At 37.9% G+C, this 24,848-nt stretch overlaps 1 protein-coding gene across 5 annotated transcripts in view; it reads right to left on the bottom strand.

Moving 5' to 3' along the window:
• Positions 1 to 24,848, bottom strand: part of GALK2 (galactokinase 2) — a 242,603-nt gene that overhangs the window by 161,204 nt on the left and 56,551 nt on the right. For 4 of the 5 annotated variants that reach the window (XM_023740659.1, XM_004386303.2, XM_023740662.1 and 1 more), the window contains exon 2: positions 1,925 to 2,013. In XM_023740659.1, the coding sequence (XP_023596427.1) occupies positions 1,925 to 2,013 (89 nt within the window). Of the gene's footprint in view, positions 1 to 1,924; positions 2,014 to 15,587; positions 15,635 to 19,807; positions 19,998 to 24,848 lie in introns of those variants that run through there. The other variant, XM_023740661.1, reaches the window with a different exon arrangement.

Genomic DNA, 24,848 nt, shown 5'->3' with positions numbered 1-24,848 from the left:
TCACCTGAAGTACAATAAAATATTAAAAAAATAAAAAAATAAAAAAACACTTTAACTGTAGAAGCAGTAACTGTCAAAGAGCGAACAAAGGGGAAGGCACTGCTGGACTTGAGTATAATGGTCAAACCTAAAGTCCCTTAAAAGTTTTGCTAGGCTGATACCTCGTGAGGCTCAGAGAAAGGGAATAACCTCTCTTGGTTAAATTTTACCAAACACTAGGAAGGGCGAAAGCTGAGATGCCTTTTTTAAAACCTGACCAGATCAGATGGACACCTGCAGCAGACATGAATGGCTGGTACCTGGGTAATCTCACCCTTACTCTTTTGCCCTACTGAAGGACTAACTGTTAATGATAATTGTTTTGGACTGGTAAAATGATTGGGAAGGAGAAGTTAGTTTCTTCAAGCAGGAAAAGGCCAATGGCTAGAAGAGCCAGGGGGTGGCCTTCAGTGCAATGAATTGCTTGATATGGCCCTTCTAGCCATAGTCTTTGTGATTCACACACAATGACTGACTGGGACTATGCAAATAAGGTATATGGAACCTCAATGAAGGGATTGGTCAATTTTGCCATTTCGCTAGGCTTAAAATGAGCCATCCCAGAGGCGAGAGGAGAGGATCTCACCACCACCAAGAAAGAAGAGCCAGCAGTGGAGTGCATCCTTTGGACCCAGGATCCTTGAGCTGAAAAGTTCCTGGAACCAGGAGACCAAGCAAGAGCTGTAACATTGAAGATGGTGAGAAACGGCGGCAGAGAAATGGCAGCAGCAGAGGCAGGAGATGGTGAGGTAGGCTTCCTGGGCCCATGGAGCGAGAAAGCTGCCTTTGGCCATGAGGCTTGCTGTCAGAGTAGGGTACCTCCAGGCACTTGGTGGAGCTAGGTTTGCCAAGGAGCTGGAGCTGAGTGCCTTCGGGCCAGAGCTTACTGGTGGTGCAGGATGCCTCTGGGCACTTAGCAGCAGAGCTAAAAAAGCTTTTTAACACTTGCCCAAACAGGGCAGAGGCCGAGGGGCCAAAAGAGCACCCGAGCAGGGCACAGTCCAAGGGGCCAGAGAGAGGCGTGCCTGCAGGCACAGCTGAGAAGAGGCTGTCCTGATTGAAGAACTGTATCCTGAGCATTCCTGAACCTGAATTGTAACCTGTTATTTCCTTAATAAACCCATAATCATGGGGAAAAAATAATTGCATATAATAGCCAAAAACTGGAAATAACTTCATGTCTAATGAAAGGAAACTGTTAAGCAAATTATAGAATATCAACTCATTAAACTATTATGAAGCTATTAAAATAGTAATCATGAATACTGTGGAGAAACTTGGAAAACATTTATGATGTATTAAATGAAACAGAATAAAAATTATATGTAACCCAATTACAATTATATTGATTATTATATATACAGACATGAATGGAAAAGTAATACACAAGATTTTTAAAAGGTTGTGCTATTTGCTACCAAATGATAGTAAAAATTGAAGTGCTTCACAAAAGAAACAGAAGAAAAGATAAACAGATGTAGAAGACCCCAAAATCTGAATCACACTTTAAAAAGCAAAGAAGTATGTGGTTTCCTAGTGTACTTCTAACCCAAAGTATACTTCTAACCTAAAATCATCAAAATTACTCACCACATTCTAAAAATTTAACCTGCAGCACACAAAAAGATCTTCTTCTCCCATAAAAATATTAACAACAAATTTATAGATTAAAAAAAATGACTGAACAAAATTAATAATAACATGAATTGGGAATGACAAAAATGTGTTCTTTATGCAAAAAGCACATCTTACTATTAGTACAATGTGTGAAATATTCTATTTTTCTAGTCCTCCTGGGAAAAATTAAGAAATATATTAACATAAACTCGGACCATACACACACACAAAAAAAGAAGAAAATTAAAAGGAGGAACTTCAGAAATACCTATTATGTTGACTCTTCCAGGAGCTCGAACATAAAACTTGGGAATGGACCCAAATTTAGAGTTAAACATGTCTTTCAGCTTCAGCAATCTGAAAACAAGAGTAGAATATTTCAGAATATCATTTCACAGAAAATCCGTAAGATACACATACACACACATACACACATTTCACATACCTACTGTCATTAATTCTTCCTAAAAAATAAAAGCAAAACCTTCTGACACACTTCCTTGAAAATCCTAGAGCAAAACAATATAATAGCGTCCTAAATGACACAAGAATATAGCTAACTCATGCCTCACGTCATACACAAAACTAAATTCAAAATGGATTAAGGGCCTAAATGTGCAAACTAAAACCATAAAATTTTAGAAAAAAAGCCGGGGCGATGCTGTCAGGCCTAACTTTTAACAATGGATTGCCTAATATGATAATAAAAGCAAAAATAGCAAAAGACAAAACAAATAAACAGGACCTCATAAAAATTATCATATGCTACCGCCTGAAATGTTGAATGTCAATCAATTCTTTTTGGTACAGTGACTCTGTATTCCTTCCATCTTCTTTTGATGCCTCCTGCATCATTCAATATTTTCTCTGTAGAATCTGTCAATACTGCAACTTGAAGCTTGAAATTTTTCCTCAGTTCCTTCAGCTTGAGAAATGCTGAACACGTTCTTTCCTTTTGGTTTTCTATCTCCAGGTTTTTGCACATTTCATTAGAGTAATTTACTTTGTCATCTTGAGCTACTCTTTGAAATCTTCTGTTCAACTCTTTTACTTGATCATATCTTCCGTTTGCTTTAGCTACTCGACATTCAACAGTAAGTTTCAGAGTTTTTTCTGACATCCATTTTGGTCTTTTCTTTCTTTTCTGTCTTTTTAATGACCCTCTGCTTTCTTCATGTATGATGTCCTTGATGTCATTCCACAACTCGTCTGATCTTTAGTCATTAGTGTTCAAACTGTAAAATCTATTCTTGAGATAGTCTCTAAATTTAGGTAAGATATTCTCAAGGTCGTACTTTGGCTCTTGTGGATTTGTTTTAATTTTCTTCAGCTTCAACTTGAACTTGCATATGAGCAATTGATGGTCTGTTCCATCCATGGTCGGCCCCTGGGCTAATTCTAACTGATGATATTGAGCTTCTCCACTGTTTTTTTCCACAGATACAGTCAGTTTGATTCCTGTGTGTTCCATCTGGCAAGGTGCACGTGTATCGTCAGCATTTATGTTGTTGAAAATAGGTATTTGCAACGAAGGTGTCGTTGGTCTTGCAAAATTCTATCATGCGATCTCTGGCACTACTTCTATCACCAAGGCTATATTTTCCAACTACCAGTCCTTCTTCTTTGTTTCCAACTCTTGCATTCCAATCACCAGTAATTATCAGTGCATGTTGACTGCATGATTGATCAATTACAGATTGCAGAAGTTGGTAAAAATCTTCAATTTCTTCATCTTTGGCATTAGTGGTTGGTGCGGAAATTTGAATAACAGTCATATTAACTGTTAACTTATTCAATTCCTTGTAGGCATGTGGATATTATCCTATCACTGACAGTGTTGTACTTCAGGATAGATCTTGAAATGTTCTTTTTGGTGATGAATGCCATGCCATTCCTCTTTAACTTGTCATTTCTGGCATAGTAGATCATATGATTGTCTGATTCAAAATGGTCAATACCAGTCCATTTCAGCTCACTAATGCCTAGGGTATTGATCTTTATGTGGTCTATTTCATTTCTGGCGACTTTCAATTTTCCTAGATTCATACTTCATACATTCTATGTTCCAATTATTAATGGATGTTTGCAGCTATTACTTCTCATTTTGAGTAGTACCACATCAGCAAATGAAGGTCCCAAAAGCTTGACTCCATCCACATCATTAAGACCTACTTTGAGGGGGTAGCTCTTCCAAGTCATATTTTGAGTGCCTTCCATCCTAAGGGGCTCATCTTCCAGCACTATACCAGACAATGTTCCGCTGCTATTCATACAGTTTTCACTGTGCAATTTTTTCAGAAGTAGACTACCACATCCTTCTTCCTAGTATTTCTTAGTCTGGAAGCTCAGCTGAAAACTCTTCACCATCGGTGACCCTGCTGATATTTGAAATACTGGTAGCATAGCTTCCAGCATCACAGCAACACAGAAGCAACCACAGTAAGACAAACTGACGAAGGCATTTGGCTGTGTGGATCATAACAAATTATAGATAACACTGCAAAGAATGGGAATTACAGAACACTTAATTGTGTTCATGTGATACCTGTACGTAGAGTTACAGACAGTCGTTCAAACAGCACAAGGGGATACTGCCTGGTTTAAAGTCAGGAAAGGTGTGTGTCAGGGTTGTATCTTTTCACCATACTTATTCAGTCTGTATGCTGAGCAAATACTCCAAGAAGCTGGACTATATGAAGAAGAATGTGGCATCAGGATTGGAGGAAGACTCATTAACAACCTGTGATATACAGATGACACAACCTTGCTTGCTGAAAGTGAAGAGGACCTGAAGCACTTACTGAGGAAGAAGTCTTCAGAATGGACTGCACCTCAACATAAAGAAAATAAAAATCCTCACAACTGAACCAATAAGCAACATCATGATAAACAGACAAATACTCAGCCGTCAAGGATTTCACTTTACTTGGATCCACCATCAACATCCATGGAAGCGGCAGTCAAGAAATCAAACGGCATATTGCATTGGGCAAATCTGCTGCAAAAGACTTCTTTGAAGTGTTAAAAAGCAAAGATATCACTTTAAAGACTATAGTGCTCCTGACCCAAGCCATGGTATTTTCAATTGCCTCATATGTATGTGAAAACTAGACAATGAATAAAAAAAAACGAAGAAGAATTGATGCCTTTGAATTATGGTGTTGGCAAAGAATAATGAATATACCATGGACTGCCAGAAGAACAAACAAATCTGTCTTGGAAGAAGTACAGTCAGAATGCTCCTTAGAAGCCAGGAAGGCAAGACTCTATCTCACGTACTTTGGACTTGTTATCAGGAGGGACCAGTCCTTGGAGAAGGACATCACGCTTGGTCAGTGAAAAAAGAGGAAGACCCTCAACAAGATGGATTGACACAGAGGCTGCAATAATGGGCTCAACACAGCAAAAATTGTGAGGATGGTGCAGGACCAGGCAGTGTTTTGTACTGTTGTACACATATTTGCTATGAGTTGGAACTGATTCAACAGCATCTATTAACAACAACAACAACATAAAAATTAAAAAGTTTTGTTTATCATAAGACTTTACCATAAAAGTGAAAAGACAAGCTACCAACTGGGAGAATATCTTTGGAAACCATATATTCAACAAGAACCCAATAACCAAAATGTATACATAACTTCAACAACTTAACAACAAAAAGACAAATAACCCAACCATAAAATCGGCAATGGACTTGAATAGACATTTCACCAAAGAGGACATGAAACCAAACACATGAAAAGATGCTCAGCATCATTAGCCATCAGAGAGATGCAAATCAAAACCACAATGAGATATAATTTCACTCCCACTAGGATAGCTAAGATTAAAAAAAAAACAAAAACAGAAAATAACAAATGTTGGCGAGGATGTGGGGAAATTGGAACCCTTACCCATTGCTGATGGGAATGCAAAATGGTACAGCTGCCATGGAAAACAGCGTGGCAGTTTCTCAAAAAACTAAAAATAGAACTACAATATGACCCAGCAATTCCACTCCTAGGCATATATCCAAAAGACTTGAAAGCAGAGACTCAGAGACTTGTACACCAGTGTTCACTGCAGCACTATTAACAATAGCCAAAAAGTAGAAACAACCTAAATGCCCATCAACAGATGAATGTATAAACAAAATACAGTACATAAATACAATGGCCAGTAGGCGAAATCAAGTCTTCATACATGCTACAAAATGAATAGAGCTGGAAGACAATAGCCTGAATGAAAAAAGTTGATCACTAAAGAACAAATATTATATGACATCAATTATACAAAAAAAGACAAATGTATAGAGAACAAAGTTTATTAGAAATTACCAGAGGAGAGGCAGGAGGGAGGGAGAAAGGAGGGGTTAATGGTGATGGAAATACCACATTGATTAAGGGTAGGGTTACACAGCTAATTATTAGAATTTTTGTCAATAAGATGTATGTGTATACCTATGAAAAGTTGAATTGGCAAAAGCTGTGTGATATATTTAAAGCAACAACAACAACAAAAAGAAAGAGTAGCTACTGAGGCTGATTATGAACAACCAAAAACCTCATGGGATTTGGTTTCTTGGTTTGGAGGTTTAGGGTCATGGTTTCATGGGACATCCCAGTTAATTGGCCTAATAACGTTTTCAGTGCTTCTGTTCTACCTCCTAATTCATTGCATAGTGCTTGGGGTCTTAAAACTTGCAAGCAGGGACCCAAGGCACAACAATTGGTCTCTATTCACCTAGAACAGCAGTGGAAGAAGGAGAGTCAGTAATAGGAGTAGTATATGGAATGTGTGGCTAATTGCCTCCATGAACAACTGCCTCCTTTGCCATGAGACCAGAAGAACTGGATGGTACCTAGCTACCATTACTGAACATTTTAATCACAGATTCCATAGAAGAATTCTGATCAAAAGGGGGAAAATATATAACAGAATTTCAAATTCTCATGGACTCCACACTTCCTGGGGCCATGAAAGTTGGATTAACCCCCGAAATTATTGCTCCATGACAATCTTTAAACCTTAAACCAAAAATATCCCCTGAAGTTTTCTTAAAACCAAGCAACAGTTTAGCTTAACTAGTAAAAAAAAAAAAAGAAAAACAAGTCTGCCTTGAGATTATGCTCTTTTAAGAACTATATATATGGCATCAAAGTGACAACAGCAACTCTGAAAGATTAGATAGGAACCTTAGGGTACGTGTAGAAACTGCTGAATTGGTGTATGCTTTGCTGTCTATATTCTCAACAACAACAAAATAAATGAGGTATTAAAAAAAGAACATAGCTAAGCACAATTAAAAGCAAAGAAGTTAAGACTGATATACCCAGCAGACAAAGCTGTATCCTTCAATAATGAAGAGTATAACTTTCCGTATAATTTTTCAACAATACTCAGAGAAGAATCTCTTTATATTAAAAGAAGTATCATAGGTTAGTCAAATGAAAACTAGACTAGATATCAGGAGATCATGTCTCTAATTCCAACTTGGCCTCTGTTTCATTGTCAAATCATTTTCCTTCAGCCTCTCTTCTATAAAATTAGAGAAACTGAACTAGATATTTCTCATAGGTCTCTTCCAGACCCAAGATTCTTATAACAGTTTTAATACATTTTACACTATTAAATCCAGCATCATAGCTATACCACCAGTATTCAACTACTAGGATGGTCACCCATGGCAGACAGGTTTCAGCTGAGCTTCCAGACTAAGACAGATTAGGAAGAAGGACCTGGCGGTCTACTTCAGAAAAGAATTAGCCAATGAAAATCTTATGAATAGCAGCAAAAAACTGTATGATATAGTGCCGGAAGATGAGCCCCTCAGGTTGGAAGGCACTAAAAAGATGACTGGGGAATAGCTGCCTGCTCAAAGTAGATCTTAATGACGTGGATAGAGTCAAGCTTTCAGGATCTTCATCTGCTGATGTTGCACTACTCAAAATGAGAAGGTGCAGCTGCAAACATCCATCAATAATTGGAACATGGAATGTATGAAGTATGAATCTAGGAAAATTGGAAGCCAGCAAAAAAGAAACAGACCACATAAAGATCAATATCCTAGGCATTAGTGAGCTGAAATGGACTGGTACTGGTCATTTTGAATCAGACAAACATATGGTCTACGATGTCAGAAATGACAAGTTGAAGAGGAATGGCATGGCATTCATTATCAAAAAGAACATTTCTAGATCTATCCTGAAGTACAACACTGTTAGTGATAGGATAATATCCATACACCTACAAGGAAAACCCTTTAATACAACCATTATTCAAACTTCCGCATCAACCACTAATGCCAAAGACGAAGAAACTGAAGATTTTTACCAACTACTACAGTCTGTAACTGATCAAATATGCCGTCAGGATGCATTGATAATCACTGGTGATTGGAATGCAAAAGCTGGAAACAAAGAAGGATCGGTAGGTGGAAAATACGGCCTTGGTGATAGAAAAGATGCCAGAGATCACATGATAGAATTTTGCAAGACCAATGACATCTTCATTGCAAATACCTTTTTTCAACAACATAAATGACAACTATACACATGAACCTCGCCAGATGGAATAAACAGGAATCAAATCGGCTACCTGTGTGGAAAGAGACGATGGAAAAGCTCAATATCATCACTGAGAACAAGGTCAGGGGCCGACTAAGGAACAGACCATCAATTGCTCATATGCAAGTTCAAGTCGAAGCTGAAGAGAATTAGAACAAGTCCACGAGAGCCAAAGTACAATCTCGAGTATATTCCACCTGAATTTAGAGACTATCTCAAGAAGAGATTTGATGCATTGAACACTAATGACCAAAGACCAGATGCACTGTGGGATGACATCAAGGACATCACACATGAAGAAAGCAAGAAGTCATTAAAGACAGGAAAGAAAGAAAATACCAAAATGGATGTCAGGAGAGACTCTGAAACTTGCTCTTGAACATACAGTAGCTAAGGCAAACAGAAGACATGATGAAATAAAAGAGATGAATAGAAGATTTCAAAGGGTGGCTCGAGAAGACAAAGTAAAGTTTTATAATGACAAGAGCAAAGGACCTGCAAGTAGAAAACCAAAAGGAAACAACACGCTCAGCATTTCTCAAGCCCAAAGAACTGAGGAAAAAATTGCAGCTGCAATATTGAAGTATTCCATGGGGAAAATATTAAACAACTCAGAAAGCATCAAAAGAACATGGAAGGTAGCCAGAACAATTAGGCTAGAAAAGGAAATAAAGGGCATCCAAACTGGTAGGGAAGAAGTCAAAGTATCTCTACTTGCAGATGATATGATCTTATACACAGAAAACCCCAAAGAATCCCCAAGAAAACTACTGGAACTAACAAAAGATTTCAGCAAAGTTTCACGATACAAGATGAACATACAAAAATCAGTTGGATTCCTTTACGCCAACAAAGAGAGCCTTGAAGAGGAAATCACCAAATCAATACCATTTACAAGAGCCCCCAAGAAGATAAAATACTTAGGAATAAATTTAACCAGAGACGTAAAAGACCTATATCATGAAAACTACAAGACACTCCTGCAAGAAACCAAAAGAGACCTGCATAAGTGGCAAAACATACCTTGCTCATGGATAGGCAGATGAAACATTGTGAAAATGTCAGTTCTACCCAAAGTGATCTACAGATACAATGCAATCCCGATCCAAATTCCACCGGCATTTATTAATGAGATGGAGAAACAAATCACCAACTTCATATGGAAAGGGAAGAAGCCCTAAATAAGTAAAGCATTACTCAAGAAGAAGAACAAAGTAGGAGGCCTCACACTACCTGATTTTAGAACCTATTATACCTCCACGGTAGTGAAAACAGCCTGGTACTGGTACAACAACAGATCCATAGACCAGTGGAACAGAATTGAGAATCCAGACATAAATTCATCTACCTATGAGCAGCTGATATTTGACAAAGGCCCAAAGGCTATTAAATGGGGAAAAGACAGTCTCTTTAACAAATGGTGCTGGCATAACTGGATATCCATCTGCAAAACACTGAAACAAGACCCATACCTCACACCATGCACAAAAACTAACTCAAAATGGATCAAAGACTTAAACATAAAATCAAAAACGATAAAGATAATGGAAGAAAAAATAGGGACAACACTGGGAGCCCTCATACATGGCATAAACAGAATATAAACCATAAGTAACAATGCACAAGCACCAGAAGAGAGACTAGATGACTGGGAGCTCCTAAAATCAAACACTTATGCTCATCAAAAGACTTCACAAAAAGAGTAAAAAGACAAACTACAGACTAGGAAAAAAATTTTGGCTATAACAAATCCAATCAGCGTCTAATCTCTAAAATCTACAAGATACCGTAAAACCTCAATAACAAAAAGACAAATAACCCAGTTAAAAAATGGGCAAAGGCTATGAACAGGCACTTCGCCAAAGAAGGTATTCAGGCCGCTAACAGACACATGAAGAAATGCTCACGATCATTAGTTGTTAGAGAAATGCAGATCAAAACTACAATGCGGTATCACCTCACCCCAACAAGGTCAGCATTAATACAAAAAACACAAAATAATGAATTCTGGAGAGGTTGTGGAGAGACTGAAACACCTACACACTGTTGGTGGGAATGTAGAACCACTTTGGAAATCAACTGGTGCTTCCTTAAAAAGCTAGAAATAGAAGTACCATACGATCCAGCTATCCCGCTCTTTGGAATATATCCTAGAGAAATAAGAGCCGTCGCACGAATAGATATATGCACACCCATGTTCACTGCAGCACTGTTCAACAATAGCAAAAAGATAGAAACAACCTAGGTGCCCATCAATGGACAAATGGATAAACAAATTATGGTATATCCACACAATGGAATACTACGTAACAATAAAGAACAATGATGAAGCCGTGAAACATCTTATAACATGGAGGAAGCTGGAGGTCATTATGCTGAGTGAATTTAGTCAGTCACAGAAGGACAAATATTGTATAAGTCCACTACTATAAGAACTCAAGAAAAGGTTTAAACAAAGAAGAAAACATTCTTTGATGGTTACGAGGGTTGGGAGGGAGGGTGAGGGTTATTTACTAACTAGATAGTAGGTAAGAATTATCTTATGTGAAGGGAAGGACGGCACTCACTACAGGGAAAGTCAGTACAACTGGACTAAACAAAAGCTAAGAGGTTTCTTCAATAAAATCAAACACTTTGAGAGGCAGAGTAGTAGGGGTCGGGGTCTGGGGACTATGCTTTCATGGGACATCTAGGTCAACTGGCATAACAAAGCTTATTAAGAAAATGTTCTGCATCCTACTTTGGTGAGTGGCGTCTTGGGTCTTAAAAGCTAGTGAGCGGCCATCTAAGATGCATCAATTGGTCCCAACCACCTGAAGTAAAGGAGGCTGAAGAACACCAAAGACACAACAAAAGTAGTAACCCAAGAGACAGAAAGGGCCACATAAACCAGAGACTTCATCAGCCTGAGACCAGAAGAACTAGACGGTGCCCAGCTACCACCAATAACCACCCTGACAGCGAACACAACAGAGAATCCCAGATGGAGCAGGAGAAAGGTGGAACGCAGAACTCAGATTCTAGTAAGAAGACCAGACTTAATGGTCTGACTGAGACTGGAGGTACCCCGGAAAGCATGGCCCTGGATTCTCTGTTAGCCCAGAAGTAAAACAATTTCCAAGGCCAACTCTTCAGACAGGGATTGGACTGGTCTGTGGGGCATAAAGTGATACTCATGAGGAGTGTGCCTCTTAGCTCAAGTAGATACAAGAGATTAAACAGGCAGCTTCTGTCCAGAGGTGAGATGGGAAGTCAGAGAGGGTTAGGAGCCAGCTGAATGGACATGGGGAATCAGGGGTGGAAAGGAGGAGTGTGCTGTCACAGTATGGGGAGAGCAATTAGAGTCACATAACAGTGTATGTATAAATTTTTGTATGGGAAAAAATAAAAAAAAGGAAGATGGAAGGAATACACAGAGTCATTCTACCAAAAAGAACTGGTCAACATTCAGCCACTCAGGATGATCGGGAACCGATGGCACTGAAGAAAGAAGTCCAAGCTGCATTGAAGGCACTGGCGAAAAACAAGGCTCCAGGAATTGATGGAATACCAATTGAGATGTTTCAACAAATGGATGCAGCGCTGGAAGTGCTTATTTGTCTATGCCAAATAATATGGAAGATAGCTACCTGGCCAACCAACTGGAAGAGATCCATATTTATGCCTATTCCAAAGAAATTATCTAACAATATCATTAATATCACACGCAAGCAAAATTTTGCTGAAGATCCTTCAAAAGTGGCTGCAGCAGTACACCGACAAGAAACTGCCAGAAATTCAAGCTGGATTCAGAAGAGGACATGGAACCAGGGATATCATCGCTGTTGTCAGATGGATCTTGGCTGAAAGTAGAGAATATCTGAAATATGTTAACCTCTCTTTTACTGACTATGCAAAGGCATTTGACTGTGTGGATCATAAAAAGTTATGGATAACATTTCGAAGAATGGGAATTCCAGAATACTTAATTGTGCTCATGAGGAACCTGTGCATAGATCAAGAGGCAGTTGTTCAAACAGAACAAGGGGATACTGCGTGGTTTAGAGTCAGGAAAGGTGTATGTCAGGATTGTATCATTTCACCATACTTATTCAGTCTGTATGCTGAGCAAATAATCCAAGAAACTGGACTATATGAAGAAGAATGTGGCATCAGGATTGGAAGAAGACTCATTAACAACCTGTGATATGCAGATGACACAACCTTGCTTGCTGAAAGTGAAGAGGACTTGAAGCACTTACTGTTGAAGATCAAAGACAGCCTGCAGTATGGATTACATCTCAGCATAAAGAAGACAAAAATCCTCACAACTGGGCCAATAAGCAACATTATGATAAACAGAGAAAAGACTGAAGTTGTCCAGGATTTCATTTTATTTAGATCCACAATCAACATCCATGGAAGCAGCAGTCAAGAAATCAAATGACGCATTGCATTGGGCAGATCTGCTACAGGAGACCTCTTTAAAGTGTTAAAAAACAAAGATGTCACCTTGCAGCCTAAGGTGCACCTGTTCCAAGCCATGGTGTTTTCAATCACCTCATAGGCATGCAAAAGCTGGGCAATGAATAAGGAAGACCAAAGAAGAATCAGTGCCTTTGAATTATGGTGTTGGTGAAGAATACTGAATATACCATGGACTGCCAAAAGGAACGAACAAATCTGTCTTGGAAGTACAGCCAGAATGTTCCTTAGAAGCCAGGATGGCGAGACTTTGTCTCACATACTTTGGGCATGTTATCAGGAGGGACTAGTCCCTGGAGAAGGACATTATGCTTGGTAATTAGAGGGTCAGCGAAAAAGAGGAAGACCATCAACGAGATAGGTTCACACCATGGCTGTAACAATGGGCTCAAGCATAACAACAATCATGAGGATGGTGCAGGACCGGGCAGTGTTTTGTTCTGTTATACATAGGGTCACTATGAGTCACAACTGACTCGATGGCACCTAACAACAACAGCATACTATTAAATCATCTCAAGTCACTCTTGTGAATTCTTCCCACCGTTTATAGTTCTACATAATACTGCGTCTGAGTATAACACCAGGACAGTAAACATTTATCAAAACCTATTAGATTCAAGACATTAATTAATTAATTAGTCTTTGGGATTATTTATTTGCAAGAAACAGAAACCCACAAAAAAAAAAGCTCAGAAAAAAGGAACTTTAATGTAGTGATAGAAGATATATTGAATATTGTTGAAAATTATTCAAGCTGGCCTCTTGCGAATTGGACAGTTATCAGAAATTTTATATCACTTTCTTTGGCTATCTTTCTTCCTCTCTCATTTTCCCCATCCCTCCAAAGACGACATCACTGCTTCTCTCCACTCAGAGAGAACCCCGCAACGTATCAACATTCTTCCCTTCAGGACCTTGGGTTCCCCATTTTCATTTGTCCAGCTTTCCTGTCCCCTCCTGCCTTCTTGTCCTTGCCCTTGGGCTGGTGTGCCCATTTAGTCTCATATACATGGGTGAACTACATGTGTTATTATTTGTTTTATGGGCCTGTCTAATCTTTGGCTGAAGGGTGAACCTCAGGAGTGACTTTAGTACTGAATTAAAAGGGCGTCCGGGCACAATACTCTTGGGGTTTCCCCAGTCTATGTCAGATCAGTAAGTCTGGTCTTTTTTTGTGAGTTTGTATTTTGTTCTACATTTTTCTCCAGCTCTGTCCAGGAGCAACTGTTTTGTTATATATAAAATGTACCACAAAAAAAAAAAAAAAAAAAAATTTAAGATACTAAAAAGACACCCTCTCAGTATAAAACAGATCATGAGACCAAAAAAGTAAAGGTAGAAAAGTCTCAAACAATAAAATCAATAAGGTAGGTTTTATAAATATATACATATATGAACAACAACAATAATTCGGTCATGAAGAAAACAGTAAATTCCGTAAGGTAAAAATATTCTAAACAACACTCTGAATGCATTGCAATAAACCTAGAAATTATTAACAAATTTTGAGAGTGCCTCTTAACTCGTAAGTAAAAGGGGAAATGAACTTATAGAATTTCTGGAAAAAAAAATTAAAAACACTATATGTCAAAATCTACTGGAAACATTTAAAGCAGTGAGGAAAACTCATAGCCCAAAACAAGTTTATCTATAAAAATAAAAGAATGGTGATTAATGAACTAAATTTCCAGCTCAATAAGCTAGAAAAAAACAACAAAGTAAACAAAAGAAAGCACTAGGAAAGAAAACACTAAAAATAAATGCAGAAATTAATAAGGTGGAGAATAGAAAACAGCAGACCTGATTAATAAATTAAAATCCTGGGGTTTTTAAAAAGTTTAACAAAATAGACAAACCACTAGCTAATGAACTTTTTTTTAATGGGGATAAATCACAAATATACAAAATAACAATTTATAAAGGAAAATAATATTAAACAGAGGAAATTCATAGAAGTCATAAGAGTCTATTTCGCAAATCTCTATCCACTCTACCCCTCTTCCCACTTCTGCCCCACATCTGGGCAAGCTGATAAGCCCAGGTGCTCCCTCTTTTGACACCAGCCAAACATGGAAACCCTCACCTCAGCCCTAACCTGTCCTGCTGTTAGCTGCCATAGAGTTAATTCCAATTCATCGCAACTCCATGTGTGTCAGAGTAGAACTGTGCTTCATGGGGTTTGACTGAATCCCAACTCATGGTAACCCCACGTGTGTCAGAGCAAAACTACGTTCCATAGGGTTTTCAAGGCTGTGATCTTTTGGAAGTAGATCGCCAGGCCTGTCTTCAGATGTGCCTCTGGGTCTGTCTGAACCACCAACATATTGGATAGTAATTGAGCACTTAACCATTTGTGCCACCCAGGGACAACTGTCCTACCCCTACCCACCATAAAAACCCCAAGCCAATCTCCTTTCCTGGCTCTTTGAAGCCATTTTTGGACCAGCTTGGGAGGCCTGCCCTGCTCTCCCCAGAAAGCCTCATTATGTTAGTAACAAACTTCTTCATACCCCCTTAGTGTGTGCGTGCGGCATGAGTCTCAACATCTGAACCAAATTTTGGGGTGGGGGTTTATCCTGTGACTACAGGATGACCACAACAGAAATCCTAGAGTAAATGGAGAATTTTCTAGGGAAACACAGTTTTAAAAATAGACCAAGTTGTCAGAGAACCACCCTACAGATAGGCATCAAGCCCAGATATTTTCACAAGGGAATTCTATCCAAGCATGAAACTCCAGATAGTCCACATGTTCCATACGTTGTTCCACAGCATTGAAAAATAAAGGGAAACTTAGTATATGACGAAGGTGGCATCTTAAATCATGGGGCAAAGATAAACTTTTCAATAAACAGTGCTGGTTCAGTTGGTTAGCCTTCTGGAAAGGATAAAATAAAATTTGTATCTTACACTCACATGCTCCATAAGAATACACAAGAACAAACTCCAAATGGATCAGGGGTCTAAACATAAAAAAGCAAAAAAGAAAGAAGAAAACACAAGTAAATTTCAGTATAACTCAGGTGTAGGGGAAAAGTTTTCTAACTATGACTCAAAATCCAGAGATAATTTTTTTTAATTTGACAAATTTCACCACATAAAAAATGGCGGAGGAGGGGTTTGTACATGGCAAGAAACACCATAACCAAAGTAAAAAGGCAACTAACAAACTTGTTTAAAAAAAAAAAAAAAAAAAAAAACTCTTAAAAATTGAATGAAAGCAAGACCAAAATCATAATAGAAAAATGAGTAAAAGATATGAACAGAAAATTCATAGTAAAAGATAGTTTAAAAATGACCGTTAAACATATGAAAAGATGTTCAACCTTACTCATAACTATAGAAATGCAAATTAAAATGCTACTGATATACTATCAGATTGGTGAAAATTAAAAACTATGACAGCACATTCTGTTGGTGAGGGTCTACGGAAACAGGCACTCTTGTACATTGCTGTTGGGATTGCAAACTGCTACAACATTTTTGGAGGGGAATTTGGCAATATCTGATTAATATACATATGCACTTAATTTGACCCAGCAATCCTAAACCAAAGAATTTACCCTGAAGATATACCTCCGATAATATGAATACATATATGCACTGCAGAATTGTTTGTTATCATAAAATATTGGAAACAACCTAAATGCTCTTACATAGAAGAATATTTTAATAAATTATGGTATATTTACAAAATGAAGTACAGGCAGCCTCCGGGTTATGAAAGTGCAATTAGGTAACAACCCGTAGTTACTAACCAAGCCTCGTAAACCCTATCTGGAAAAAACCGACTCGGTGTTTGGGCCCCCGGGTTCCCACAACAGGCCGTACTTCTCCCGCGCGCGCAGGTGCCACAGCGGGTCCTTGCTGCACCCAGCCGCGGCCCGCATTAGTGAGCAGAGTCACAGGCACCCACCTCCCATGGAACTCGGAAAGGGCCGATCCCGCCGCCCACGTGCCTCAAGCACCGCAGCTCCGCCCCGCAGGGCGGGCGTGCAGGTTAGATTCAATGGTACCTGCAGGTTAGATACAATCCTCTTTAACCAAGTGATTTACATACAAATTCCACTTAAAGATAGATTTAGGAATGGAACTCACTCGTAATCGAGGGACTGCCTGTGCTAGGAAACTATAAAAAAGAACAGGGATGATTTGCTAGAAATTGTTATCAAGTGATTTGCAGAAGATTTGTTAAAAAAGTGTCTGTGGAGTCACTGGACCAACACTCCAATTCCATATTTAAATATAATAAATTTATTGAAGGCATGAACTACGGGAGAGCATGCATTCAGCTTAGCAGTAACAACATGCTCTGCTTTACAGGCAAAACAAAGATATTTAAGAAGTAGAGTGAGTACAGATAACAATTTCACATGAAAGCAATGGCAGGAAAGGAGGTGAGATTTACAAGGGTGGCAATTAACTGAAGCTTTCTTTACATCAGTTTCTAGTCTAACACAAATCTCTCACACTTGATACATTTTAACTAGGGCAATAATTCTAAAATGAAAAGTATGAGCAATTTTGACATGGAAGTTTAGCTATATAGAAGTTAGTGATACAACTGCAGCTGGGCCAACTTAATTGGAATCTTTGGATACAGAACTGATCATTAGTCAGGAAAGTATATATAAGCTCTGCTTATTTAGCTGAGAGAAAAGAGATAATGCCTAGGCGCTTGCTGGGAAACTTCTTTAAGGCAGTTAAAACGTGTTTATCTACAAAACCAAAAGACCCATTACTGTCGAGTTGATTCCAATTTATAGCAACCCTAGAGGACAGGGTAGAAGGGCCCTATAGGGTTTACCAAGGAGCAGCTGATGGACTCAAACTACAGACCTTTTGGTTTGCAGCTCTAGCTCTTAACCACTACACCATTAGCGCTCCTTTTGTTTGTAGGCTCTAAGTAACAACTCAGTGAAGCTTTTTCTAAGGCCAGCTGCGGAACACTCTTAACGTAACAAACACAATTAAGCTTTGTTTTTCAAACGGAAACCTTAACAGAAGTGTTGTAGTGGTTATCAGGAGCCCTTGTAGTGCAGTGGTTGAGATAGGGCTGCTAACCGAAAGGTCTGCAGTTCCAATCTACCAAGTGCTTGTTGGAGACTCTATGGGACAGTTGGAAACTATGGCGCAGTTCTGCTCTGTCTTATTGGGTTGCTGTGAGTTGGAATCAACTTGACAGCAACGGGTTTAACAGCTATCAGGAGTGTAGAAGTAAAACTCTGAATGAAGGCTTAATCTTAATTCTGAAATCTCCCCAATTAGACCAACTGTCACCTTAAAATTTAAAAGTTCCTCACACAAAAGCAAAGTGTTGTATCTACAGAGAGGCCTAGACACATGAACATCCCAGCAGCAATGAGCATACCTAGTACCCAGAAACCAGAGATCCATAAAGAACCGGCTGACTCTAGAGCTGGAGCAGAAAAAGGACAATATGAACTTAGACCATCTTGCTGTGCCAGAATGTAAGGAAGTGACATGTCAGATGGACACAGGAGACCATCTGAGGCGGCCCCTACTGCCCAAATTTGGAACAATTTGAGCATCAAAATTAAAAATAATTAAAATGGTAATAGATTATAATCTATAGAATAAAATAAGAATCTGAGTCCATACTGATATAAATAAATGGAGGAAAATGAAAAATACTTTCTTATAGCAGAATGCCAACTAATAAATGTAAAAGGCCTGATGGAATTGGAAAACCACCATTTGGTGACCATCATAGTAATAACTGATCAGGCAAGAGTGATCAATGATTGCTAAAATTAGTAAATAAACTTTTGATAGGAAACAGGATACTGACATATTCTCAAAGTACCTCACCAAAAGATACTTATTAATGACAAAAGAGAAAACAGTAACTTTAGAGTGGCAAAACTAGGCAAATGCCTCCTTAACCAAGTGATCCAAGTTAATTAACATCATTGGTAATGAGACAAACAGACATCATGTTCCTTCTGATATGACACACTGCGAAAACAAAATCACTTTTGTAGTATTCTACCATCCCTGAATCTAATCATGAAGAAATATTAGATAAACTCTATAAAAGGAGAAAAAAATTTCAAGTATAATCATGACTCATACACAGATGTAAAATGGACATGTTAAAAGATTTTATTTATCTCATTAATTGATAAAAAGAACCATTAAGATGGTATAACCAGTTCAAAGGAGAATCCAAAGTAACAACCAAAACCCGTTGCCATCAAGTCTATCCTGACTCATAGCAACCCTATAGGACAGAGAAGAACTGACCATAGAGTTTCCAACGAGTAGCTGGTAGATTCAAACTGCCATCCTTTCGGTTAGCAGCCTGAACTCTTAACCACTGAGCCACCAGGACTCCAAAGTACAACCCACATACAGTTAGATAAAGAATGCTAAAGAATTTACAAATAGATAAGAAAACTGGTTAACTGCCACAATGAATTCCACAAGACACAATCTGCAATTTCTATGGACAAGACCATTTGCATTACTATCAGTTTTCAATAATCTACAGAGTTGTAAAATAGTTTAAATACAATGGAAGACCTTCTAGACATCTGGTTTTCCTTTGAAGATACCCAGTAATCTTTTGGTCCATTTCCAAGTTTTTCAAATTTTTCTTAAGACTCGAATTGAAGGCTATTCTATAAAATAACTGGTCTGCACTCCTCAAAAATGTCAAGGTCATGAAACACAAAGAAAGATTGAGGAGCTGTTCCACAGTAAAGAAGATTTAAAAGACAACAACTAAATGCAGTGTGTGTCTTGGATTGGATCAAAGTACATTAGTGGGATAATTGATGTATCCTGAGGTCTGTTGATTAGATAATACTGTTGAATCAATGTGAATTTCCTGATTTTGATCCTTGCACTCTGGTTCCCTAAGAGAATCTTTGTTTTTAGAAAACCCACTCAAGTATTTAAGGTTAGAGGCATCATGTCTTTAACTTAATCTCAAACTATTAAGGAAAAATATATATAACATATTGAGAGAGAATGATAAACCAACGTAGTAAAATGTTAACATTTGGGGAATCTGGGAGAGAGTATACAGTAATTTTTTTCACTATTATTTGACTTTTCCATAAATCTAAAATTACCTCAAAGTTGCCGTTTTTTAAATGAAGAAATATTACCTTATGCTTCACTAAGTTCTCTGCTTGTTAAGTTTCCTGGCCTTGAGGAATATAACAGTAAAGCAGAAGAAAAAGACAGGTTAAAAAAAAAAAATTACAATACAAAGTAATAAGTGGCCATGCCAAACAAATACAGTCCCTCTGCAGCACATAGAAAGGTCATTTAGCCCCTAGTTGGAAGAATGGGAGCCCTGGTGGTGCAGTGGTCAACAGCTCAGCGGCTAACCAAAAGGTTGGCAGTTCAAATCCACCAGCTGCTCCTTGGAAACCCTATAGGGCAGTTCTACTCTGTCCTATAGGGTCACTATGAGTTGGAATCGACTTGATGGCAGTAAGTTTTTTTTTTTTTTTGGTAGGAGAATGGGAGCCCTGGTGGCGCAGTGGTTAAGAGCTTAACTGCTGCTAACCCAAATGTTGGCAATTCAAATCCACCAGCAGCTCCTTGGAAACCTATGGGGCAGTTCTACTCTGTCCTATAGACTCGCTATGTGTTGGAATCGACTTGATGGCAACAGGTTAACAGATGGGAGAATGTGGGTAGTAAGATAAATGCAAAAGGGGGAAAGTGCATTAGAGACCATCGCCCATCTGTCAGTTTGTCCTACTGTGGTGATCTGCATTGTTGCCGTGATGCTGGAAGCTATGCCACTGGTATTTCAAATACCAGCAGTCACCCATGGTAGGCACGTTTTAGCAGAATTTATAGATTAAAACAGACTAGGAAGAAAGGCCTAGCAATCTACTTCTGAAAATTAGATAATGAAAATCCTATGGATTATAACAGGATAATATAGTTGTGTGAGATGAGCCCCCCTAGGTTGGAAAGCACTCAAAATACACAGTAGCCGCAACGATTGAATTGAGCACACCAATGATCTTGAAGATGGCACAGGACCAGGCAACATTTTGTTCTGTTGTACATGGGGTTACCACGAGCCTGGGCTGACTTGATAGCAACTAACAGCCACAACAACACATTAGAGAAGGCTACCTGAAGAGGCAATAGTTTGGCTGAATTGTAAAGGATGATGTCAAAGTGGGGTGAAAATGCTCAGCTTGTTGCATTCAGAAAACTACTAGTAATTAGATGAAAAAAGGGGGTGAGGAGCCTGGGAGGTAATCAAACCCCACATCTTAAAGGATCTTATATACCATATGGAGGAACCTGGCCTTTAACACATAGGCAATGGATGTGTTTAAGGATGGAATGATATCATCAATTTTGCATTTGATAAAGTTCACTGAGAAGAGTATGGGAGATAGGTTGTAGGTAAGCAAAGCAAAAACAAAGAACTCTTACAGGAGGCTATTATAGTACACCTAGAGAGAAATGCTGAGGATATGTTCGTGGTGGAGACAAACAAAGGTTAAAATTAAGGTAAATTAAGAAAGGCAAATCAACAGGAATTAGCAGCCAATTAAACGTAGGAAAGAAGGAGAAGAATATGATAACTCCTAGTTTTCTGGCTTAGATACTCTGCTAGCCTCTATAGGGGTTAATGTTGTTTCTGCCTATGAAAATCATATACAGATGAAAAATCTAGATTCTGCTGAACTTGAACCCTTATTGATAAGCTTTTATAAGCTCTACAAATACAAAGTGAAATGCCAAGAGTTAGAATGAGTTTCCTAGAATGTGTTTTAATAAAACGATTTTTAGTTATCAAACTTTGTGTCATTTTCCCAGACTACTTCAAGAAGGTAGCGTATTCATGATAGCTGCTCCTTATCTTTGAAATTCAAATGCATGGAGGCTATAAAAGGAAACAACGAAAGCATTTTTCTTTAAGAAAATAAAGAACCAAAATGTACAGTGCTTTTTCTAAACTTCGTAACTAATTGTCTAATAATGAAGCAATTTGACTATAATTTGGGAAGTAGCTATACTTTTACCACTCTGGGCTGGTCACCGGGAAAACTTCACCTCTTAAAATGAAGTTTTTGTAAGTATATACCCAAAAAAGAGTATAATGAACATTTTCAATATGAAAATAAAGGTGCCTACAAAGATCACATTGTTAAAGGGGGAACTGGCCAAAGTACTTCTTAGTGCAAATTGCTGATTCTGGTGCTCTGAATGCAATTTTGACTTAAAATCTTTTTTTTTTTCTGCTAACAGCAGCATTAATAACAGAACTTGAGAAACAAATTAATGACTTCAGTGAATGAAATGGATTTTACTAAGGACTGATTCTCAGAACACCCAACAATGACCATGTAGCTCACTGTGAGTATCAATGAATTAAAATTTCAGGAAAGAAGATATGTATTTTCAATCTGACATTATGACCCTTGGCAAGTCTCCTATTTTGTCTGTTTTCTCTGCAATATCAGGACATCCAGCATGAAATTACAGAAAAGATTAATTTTTAATACTAATTTAAGATTAATTGGTCATTTATATGTATTTTTATTGTAATACGTATGAGTTGCTGTTTTATGCCTCACTTTTATCATCTGCAAATTGAGGATAATCAACATAATTCATGGCAAAGGATTGTTGTGAGGATTAACTAGGTATTCAATAATTATCAGTTATTAATATTATTACTGTTATATTTGAGAATTTAATATATGTTAAAAATGACATTTCAAAGTACAAATGTAATTGCCACTGGGGGGAAAGGTGTATTTGAATATTATTTTGCTCTTTTCACTACAATAAATTACTCCTAGATCAGAAATTCAAATGTAAAAACAAAACCATAACTATACCAAAGATCTTGGAAAATAAAATCATAATAGTGAAAATAAAAATAGTAGATACATTTAAAAGTATAATGAAAAAAAGTTGAAGAGCCAATTAATGAGTAGGAAGAACAAGCTCAATCCATCGGGAAGATATAAAAATTCTAAACATATATGCACCTAACAACAGAGCACCAAAATATATGAAGTAAAAACTGACACAATTAAAGAGAAAAAGAGACAATTCAACAATAATAGTTGGAAACTCCACATTCAGTAATATATAGAACAACTAAACCAAAGATTAACAAGGATATGGAAGATGTGAACAACACTGTAAACTAACTAGACCTAACAGTCATCTAAAGAACACTCTACCCAACAACAGCAGAATATGCATTCTTCTCAAGGGCACATGGAACATTCTGCAGGAAAGGCTATATGCTAATCCATAAAACAAACCTCAAAACATTTAAAAGGTCTGAATTAATACAAAGTATGTTCTCCATATACAATGGCATTAAATTAGAAATCAATAACGGGAAGAAATTTGGGAAAATCACAAATATGTGGGTATTAAACAACAGACTTGTAAATAACCAATTCATCAATGAAATCACAAGGAAAATTATAAAATACTTTGAGTTGAGTGAAAATAAAGACATAAGAGCAAAAATTTATTACAGTGACTAAATCAATTAAGCCATAAATGCCTACATTTCAAAAAAGATCTCAAATCAATAACTTAACCTTCCACATTAATACACGGGCAGAAATAAGAGCAAACTAAACCTAAAGGAAATAACAAAACAAAAAACAAACTCGCTGGTGTCAAATGGACTCCAACTCATAGCAACCCTATAGGACAGAGTAGAACTGCCCCGTAGGGTTTCCAAGGAATGGCCGGTGGATTCACACTGCTGACCTTTTGGTTAGCAGCTGAGCTCTTAACCACTGCACCACAGGGCTCCAAAGGAAATAGAAGGAAGGAAAGGAAATAGAAAGAAGGAAATAATAAAGATTAGAGCAGACATTAATGAAAATAGAGAAGAAAAAAACAATGCAACCATGAGTTGGTTATTTGATTAGGTCAACAAAATTCACAAACTTTTAGCTAGACGGACCATGACAAAAAGAAAGGAGACTCAAATTACTAGAATCAGAAATGAAAGAAGGAATATTACTACTGACCTTACAGAAATAAAAAGGATTATGAAGGACTACTATTAACAACTGTATGCCAATAAGTTAGATAATATAAATGAAATGGAAAAATTCCTAGAAAGACACAAGCCACCAAAACTGACTCAGGCAGAAATAGAAAATCTGAATAGACCTATAAGAAGTAAGCAGATTGAATTAGCTATTAAAAAAAAGAACTACCCAAGAAAAAAGCCCAAGCCAAGACAGCTTCACAGGTGAATTCTAACATATGTTTAAAGAATTAATACCAGTTCTTCACAAACTCTTCCATAATATGGAATAGGAGGGAACACTTCCCAATTCACTTTATGAAGTCAGTTTTACCCTGTTATCAAAACTAAAGACATCACAAGAAAAAAACACTACAGATATTCCTTATGTATATAGATGCAAAAATCCTCAACAAAAATACTAGCAAACCAAATCCAGCAACATATAAAAAGAATTATATACAGATAAATATGCTTTATAAATAAAACCAAACCAAACTCATTGCCATCGAGTCAATTCCGGCTCATAGCAACCCTATAGGACCGAGTAGAACTGCCCCATAGGGTTTACAATGGACAGCTGGTGGATTTGAACTGCCAACCTTTTGGTTGGCAGCCAAGCTCACAACCCCTGCGCCACCAGGGCTCCACCTTAAGAATATAAATGGAAAAATCCTCACTTCATAGATAAAAACAACATAAATCTAATCCCTTAAATGTCCTGCACCATCCCCATGATTGGTTGTGGATCAGACCCTTGTGGTCCATAAGGTTTTCATTGGCTGATTTTGGAAACAGATCACTAGGCCCTTCTTCCTAGTCTGTCTTAGTCTGGAAGCTCCGCTGGAATCTGCTCAGCATCATAATAACACATAAGCCTCTATTGACAGATGAATGGTGACTGTGCATGAGGTACATTGCCTGGGAATGGAAAACAGTCTCCTGCAGAGAAGGTGAGAATTCTACCACTGAACCACCATTGCCTCCATCACTAACCCTCCTAAAACAAATACATGGCTCAAAAAGATTTCTGCAAACAAAACTAATACTTATGGAGAGTCCGGCAAGATGGCGCTCTAGGCAGAAGCACCATGCCGTCCCTCCACAACAAAGATCCAAAAAACTAAGCCAAACAGAGAATCAACAATCCTGAAACCCTA

Source organism: Trichechus manatus, unplaced genomic scaffold, assembly GCF_000243295.1.
Source record: "Trichechus manatus latirostris isolate Lorelei unplaced genomic scaffold, TriManLat1.0 scaffold00161, whole genome shotgun sequence".
NCBI lineage: Eukaryota > Metazoa > Chordata > Mammalia > Sirenia > Trichechidae > Trichechus > Trichechus manatus.
The sequence above is the reverse complement of the archived record's forward strand: the minus strand, read 5'-3'. Positions and strand labels throughout refer to the sequence as shown.